Below are 7,190 nucleotides of genomic sequence, written 5' to 3'. Positions count from 1 at the left end.
ATCTCAAACTCCTGAGAGCAACTTACCAAGTGAATACCAAGTGAAAAGAATTAACTTACCTGCAACAAAACCTTGACTGTAAAATTATTATTTTGGAAAAATGTTAATGTCAAGAGAGAAAGAATGAGTACCGTACCTGTGGGGGATGTTTGGATAAAACAGTGATATCTCATACTGAAACTTTTTGGCAGAAGTACAGAAAATAACCTTAATAGAATAAAATCAAAAACACAAGGACACTACAGACAACTTTAGTGTGGGATAACACATTATCAGTTAAGGTATAAAAAAAAGAATATGAATTGATTCGCCACCTTGGTGACTTATTTATTTGGTAATTCCTTGAACTTGTCTGCAAATATTACGATGAAACTTTGCTGCATTTAAAATTTCGAATATGATCTTTGGCTCTGGTGGTGAGGGAGTCGACTCAAATCTTATTGGCTTTTCTTTTTTTGTAGATTTGTTCACTGACAAACTGAAAATAAGAGATTACTTTAAAAGGAGCCAGCCATCTACTATGCTGTAAGATACTTCCTTTTTAAGTTGTTTACTCACAGTATATTATGCAATACAACAATACACAGCAATTCCATAATTTGACGATAAACATCTTTGTGTTGCATTTCCATGCAATATGAGCTGCTCTTCACACACTGTGTAAATATCATATAACTGGTTATACCAGCATTTACAGTGTACTGTGCACAAGAATGGATGATGAACATGGAGGATACTAACCTGTAGCAGACAAAGAACTGGTACTGAAATAAAACAACTGAAAACGAAACGAGTCAGTGGAAAAATTAGTGAGGTGTAACTCATGCTGAACAGGCATAACTAGTTTTTTATATAATATATATATAATATTTTCACGATTTTCCGATTACAATATTGGGAACCTTCCTCGTCTTAGGAATCATATTTGACATTTTGCAGACATAATTGACGAATCAATTATAAATCCATTACATTAAACAGCAATTCAAATAGAAATTTGTTTAAATGCAGAAAACTAGTTTCATTTGGACGTTTGAGTTGGTTTTATGAAATATAAGCAGTGTATAAAGCCAATATTGAAATTTATCACTAAATTCCAGTAGAAATTATTTGATTTTTTTATCTAGTATCTATTGGGGAAACCCCCCAAATGCTGCTTCCATTGCCTCCATTCCGATGAAACAGTGCTGCAATTTCAATGCACATTCATTTTTGGGAGTTTCAGTTACAGAGGAGTCAGGATCAGTCACAAGTCAGTCTACTCACATGGCTGACAGCATGCAAAATGGTCTTGTTTAGCAAATATTCATTCTATACGGATGCACACACACTCCAGTGTTGACGCAGTAGTAACACCATCTTTGGTCTGAGTTGTTAAAGCAAGGCGAAAAATGTCAATTAATTATTAAGTACAATTGAGTTGATGGCTGCTCTTCAAAATGAATCAACATTGAAAACAAGTGGAGGTTTGATGAACACCTTTGTCCTTCATTGCTTGTCCAGTTGTTAACAGGTGTACTAGCCAGTGTCAATAATACAGCAAACTCAATGACAAGCTGTTCTTTGCTCAATCTTAGCATCAGCCTGATTTATTCCTTTGGTTTTGTATGTTAGTATGCGCTGTGAACAGTTTCATGAACAACATAAGCTAAGAACATGCTACTACTACAACATAATAAGAACTCAGTGTGTAGGAAAAAGTGGAAAGAATGTTTATTCACAAAATCAATGAAATCCAAATTAGTTTCTTGAAAAAAACTATATATAAAAAACAAACTAAACTTATATTCAATCAGATTAACTCCTCCACAGCTGTCACGAACAGAAAGAAAATGTGTGTTTGTATGTTTTACCCATGACGTGACCCTTTTGTCTTAGCGAGGTGGGAAGCCTCTATGTGGCCCCCCCCGACCCCGGAACCCTCCTCTGTCCCCGCGGAAATTTGGTCTGTTTCTCTCACGGCCTCTGTCTCCTCTACCTGCGTTTGGTCCACCGCGTCCCCCTCGGGGCGCTCCGCCGCCACGATCCGACTTCAACTTGGCAGGGGGGGATTTGGGCCTCAGCCTCTCTATCTCCTCGGTGCAGCCAGACAGGTGGGAGTTGGGGATGGCAAAATGTGAGGGGTAGGCCTCAGGGTTAAAGTTACTGTTTGTTAGCGTGGGGCCCACTGTCAGCCAGCCTAGAAAGGTCAGACGACGGAAACATCAGAAGAGGTTCAAGCAGATAAACAACATTTTGAAAGATCGTAATCCAATTGTTCATAGATACAGTTGGTCCATCTTTATTTTAGAACAGTGGATGTTCCTAATGGGTTCCATCTCACCTGGTCTGATGGTCGAATCTCGTCCAAATAGGTGTAGCCTTCTACGGCCCAAACAGAAATGCTCAATGATGTGGAAGATCTCTACAGGTTTCTCCACATTTCCCATCTCGGGCTCCTCGGTGATGATCAAGTCGATGTCAACATTGGCGTGAATGAAATCGCCATCAGTACTTCTACGGACTGTTCCCTTAATTCCCATCAGGCAGTGCTCCTGGAATTCAACAGTTTGACAATTATTCATAGCAAGCATTACATTTATACATGTGTATATCTGTGTGTGTGTGTGTGTGTGTGTGTGTGTGTGTGTGTGTGTTGTACCTTAGTCCTCTGGAATACTGCTTTTGGGTCCAAAGCCTTGGTCTTGCCTGGGTTGTTCTTGTTGGTCTTGATCCAACAAATGTCCTCACACCGTCTAAAGCCCCACTTCCTCAAACACTGAAATTGGTATAATAATGCATCTGAGCTCACGTTGCTATTGACTGTAACCTCTATACAACATGTAAACATCCGACAATCGGTTGGCCTTCAGGATTATTTCATAAAGTTGTATAAATATGAAACGGAGCGTGCATTCCAACAAACGTCCCCAGAGTAAAACCTCAAGTCACCACAGTAACGAGCTCAGAGACACTGACTGCAGACAACCAACTTAACAATGACATTTGCATTATTCCATTAGCAACTTGTCAGACAGTAGACACAGACAGGTGTGGGCTTTAGACTGGAACAGACCCGGATGAACAGAGGTATTTTTCAATCATCATGCCTGAGGTACTTCAAAGGTCGGTCGTGACGCTTCAGTCTACCAGTAATACCATAACACGTAACAGCTGCCTGAGCTATGTGTGGGGTAACAAATCAAAACATTACGCAGCTTCCAAAGCCTGGCAAAGTGAAGGACTGGATTTGCTTTCAGGACATTGTTTCCCTCTGACCAAGAGGTTGTGTTTTCGGTCGTTTCTATCCGGGATATCTTCAATGAAATGTGATCCAGGGAAGAGCCCATCAGATTTTGGTACAGGTGGGCCTGATGGTGGCACTGTAATAACCGGGTTTACGATTTGGCCTGCAACTTTTGAAGCTTTTCCAAAACAGTTTCTTGCATCTCCGCTTGGGCTTTTTACCTACAGAATGTCTGGACCCAGCAGGATAAAAGTTTGATCTTCGTGTGTTGATATCCGACACTGTTTTGCTTTGATTGACTACCAAAGTTATAATCATAATGGGAGGACTACTCGGCCTTGGCATGCGTGGTCCGTGTGAAATGTGTGCTTTACCATTCTTCCCAGGTCCAAGCCTTCTCCAGAGCCACACCACAGAAAGACAAAGGAACGCAGCGCCGATATCTCCTCGATCTCCAGTTTCATGATCTACAGTTGCAGGTGTGGAAAGAGAAGAGCAACAATGACTCAGCCGCCAAACTGATCCTTTTCCTCGTGCGTGTGCGTGTGTGTGTGAGCTGATCCAAACGCAGCCTGAATGCAACATTACATACATCATCCCAGGTCCAGAAGCGCTCCGTGTGGCTGATGCCTGATTCTCTGTAGTATTCCTCAAGTGGAGGCTCAAGCAGAATGACATCAAACTTGCACTTCAAATCCCTCAGATCAAAGTTCTCTGGATCAGCCTGGAGATACCTACACACACACACAAACAAAATGAGCTTAATTAACTACTCAGGTTTCTTGTTGATATGGAGGGACGTCTCAGCTAGCCTAGCATCGGTTAACATACATGGGCGGGGTGTTGGTGGTGGAGATGAGTTCGTCCTTCAGTCGGATGAGCTCTCTGAGTTTAGGGTATTCTTCAAATCGGTCTGCCAGTCCTGAACCGCACATCACACAGAGGTCAGAACCACACACAGACACACACACACCAACGTACACACACACACACACACACACAGGCAAATACACACCAACATCTCTGATGAAGTTTTGTGGTCTGTGTCCCGTATCAACAAAATGCTGGCAGTAGTCATTGTGAGGGTTCAGACTCTGAGTCCCCTGAGAAAAGACAAAAGAAGAAGATCAGAGAATAATAACGCTTCATGTAACTCATTAACAAATGGCAATACAGCAACCACATGTTCTGAACAGATTATAAAGTTTTGTGTGCGACAAGACAATCACTTATTGATATTTGATGGATGACAGACTGAACTGTTTTCAGTGTCTGTGTTCTAGTATGTTCCATATGAATATGAGTGACAGCTGCTGGCCTGGTACACCCCTGTAATGCCTGTGTGACATGTTAGATAAGTCATCCAGACTTAATTGAATTTGAGTGCTTGGACTTGTCTTTCATAATCCAGGCAAGTCAGTAAGGTGTGTGACTGTAACTCTATACACTGATAATAGTTAATACGCCAACAGAGTGTGTGTGTGTGTGTGTGTGTGTGTGTGTGTCTGCACTACATATGTGTGTGTGTCTGTGTGTGTGTACTACATATAAATAACGACATGGAAAGCGCAGATTGAAATGTCAATCATGATCCTGTATCAATCACATTTCCCCACATGCCTCCATGCCTCTGTCCTGGCTCAGTCTTATGAAACCTGAATGCGTCACCAAGAAGACGCCCAGAGATGCTCAGCGTTTACCCACGGGGCGTTCTGTCATGGAAAAACTACTTACATCATGAGTCAACTTAAACTGATTCGTCCTGTTTAAACCTTTAAAGGCGCCGTCTGTCCAAACTCAGGGCTTCGTCTACACGTGGGCCCACAGCCACCATCAGCTGCCCACTCTAAGCCCTAACTGGGGGTCCAAGTGGTACCATGTCTCATTTAGTAGCTTCGGTGTAAATGTAGCGACTTCTTCTATCTTCACTCAAATGAACAATGGAAGCAACTGATTTCCACTCTGATCATGAGGTTACTTCAAGGGTTTGCGCGGCTTTTCTTACCTTGAGGAACGTGCTGGAGTCCTTGTACACCTCCTCATATGGGTTGCCATCATCTGGCTGCTGCACCTCAACCTCGTCCTAACACACACACACACACACACACACACAATATTCTGTGATTTATGCAATTTTTATGCACTAATTGAGTCGTGAAACACGCCGTCGTGCTCAGCTCACCTTCTGCTCTTCCACGTCCTCCTCCGTGTCCTCTCCTTCCGTCTTCCTTTTAGAAGAGGAAGCTGAACTGTCAAATGAAGCCCTGGAAACACAAAATAAAGTCATTAGATTTCTCATCCCCGCTGAAGCACAGAGCTGCTGTCTGTCCGCCTGTAAAGATGGATGGACATGTATGTTCATATGTTACCGGCATGTTTCTCTCGTCTCCTCGATCTCCTTCAGCTCATCTTTACTGTTCAGGACGGCACCGATGCTGTCTGCACTCTCAGCTCCTAACTGGAAACCAAGAAGAAGAAGAAGGAGGTGGAATTATGTTTTACATTATGACAATTTCTCCATGATTAACTCTTTCCACACATTGTACAGTATTTGAGCTGTATTATGATCTGACTCCACTCTATGTTTACTGTGAAATACATCTTACACTGAACCTGTCAAACACTAAATTACATGCAATCACACACGCATTGCCGATGAATAGGAAGTGAACAAAGTCTTCTGGTGTTTCCGGGTTCATATTCTCTTTACACCTTTGTCTGGTTGGTGTTCGCTTGTTCCTGCTGTTTTTGCGGGAAAAGACAAAGGCGAGTCGGCCGGGATGTCCGATATTGGACGCCACGCTGCACATTCTCGTCACACACTCGCCAGTTTTGCATTAGACCCACAACATTAAGACCATTGGTAAAAACGGAACAGTTCCGTTATGAGCAAAACAAACCCGCTGCTTGCACACAGCTGCTGTACCTGTTGAGCTAAAAGCTGCCGCCTCAGCTTCTGTTTCTCTCGGATCTCCTGCAGTCGACTGTTCATTTCTTCTCCTGTAACAGTTTCTAGTTAGCCTCTGGGTCTCTGTTGTTGTTTTGCATCCAAATATTGCAGATAAAATGTGGTTTTAACTGTGTAAAACCAAGGGGCTAGTCGCTATTTGGTCAGTCGTGATATCATTGAATGGACGCGATTTGATGATGTCATCGGGCGCCGTTGTTTTGCGTGTTGACGCGCCGAGTGGCGCCTTTTGAAAACAAAACAATTATAATGAATATGGAAATAATAATCGTTATAATAACAATGATAATTACTTTGCGTTTAAATAAAAATATATCTATATGTTTTTAGCTTTCAACCTTATACTGAAAGTAAAAACGAACAAATAAAACCTTTCAAACTTTACTTTAGAATCGCAATTCTTTATAGAAAACTCATTTTAGCAGTAAAGCCTTTATATTACTACATATGAGATGTGTTCAGTCAACTCTAATGGAAGTTCTCTGTTTAAACAATAACAGACATATACATCAAACACATAATACATCTGCAACACTTTCCACAACCAGTATAAAATTATCAAGAGGTACGTTTTACTGAATATAACTAATAATAACAAATCTGTACTTATATAAATAGAACTTTTATCCAAAGTGCTTTATCATGACCAGACACTCACACATTGATGTCAGACGCGTACAACCTGCACACTAGCAGCAGTTAGGGCTTCAGTGCCTTGCTCAAGGACACTTCAACAGGCGCTCTAGGAGGAGCCTGGAATCGAATCAAATTGGAACCATCCGATTCTAAGACGACAGCTCTACCGTCCTGAGTCCCGAACTCTGAAGACAAACCTAAATATTGTCAGATGATATTGTATTGATTCTGCAACTTATTGTTTTATTTTCCGTCATCTACAGAATAAAACTATTTATAAAGGGCATTTTTACATCTGTTGTTTGCAACTTGAAGACAACTCGTTCACCATGAAGATGTCCACATTTGCTGTACCGACAC

At 41.6% G+C, this 7,190-nt stretch overlaps 1 protein-coding gene across 1 annotated transcript; it reads right to left on the bottom strand.

Moving 5' to 3' along the window:
- Positions 1–1,695: 1,695 nt before the first annotated feature.
- mettl14 (methyltransferase 14, N6-adenosine-methyltransferase non-catalytic subunit) lies at positions 1,696–6,363 on the bottom strand. Its single transcript, XM_076145840.1, has 11 exons — positions 6,153–6,363; positions 5,596–5,684; positions 5,409–5,490; positions 5,232–5,309; positions 4,242–4,329; positions 4,058–4,148; positions 3,819–3,960; positions 3,601–3,693; positions 2,642–2,758; positions 2,324–2,534; positions 1,696–2,179 (listed from the first exon to the last, which is right to left on the bottom strand). Exons 1-11 carry the CDS (start codon positions 6,216–6,218, stop codon positions 1,875–1,877), a joined length of 1,362 nt encoding a protein of 453 aa, XP_076001955.1. The 5' UTR covers positions 6,219–6,363; the 3' UTR covers positions 1,696–1,874.
- Positions 6,364–7,190: the final 827 nt, after the last annotated feature.

The sequence above is a fragment of the Genypterus blacodes genome, unplaced genomic scaffold, assembly GCF_046128005.1.
Source record: "Genypterus blacodes isolate CSIRO-AG114 ecotype Tasmania unplaced genomic scaffold, CSIRO-AGI_Gbla_v1 ptg000030l_1, whole genome shotgun sequence".
NCBI lineage: Eukaryota > Metazoa > Chordata > Actinopteri > Ophidiiformes > Ophidiidae > Genypterus > Genypterus blacodes.
This window is presented reverse-complemented; position numbering and strand designations above follow the sequence as displayed.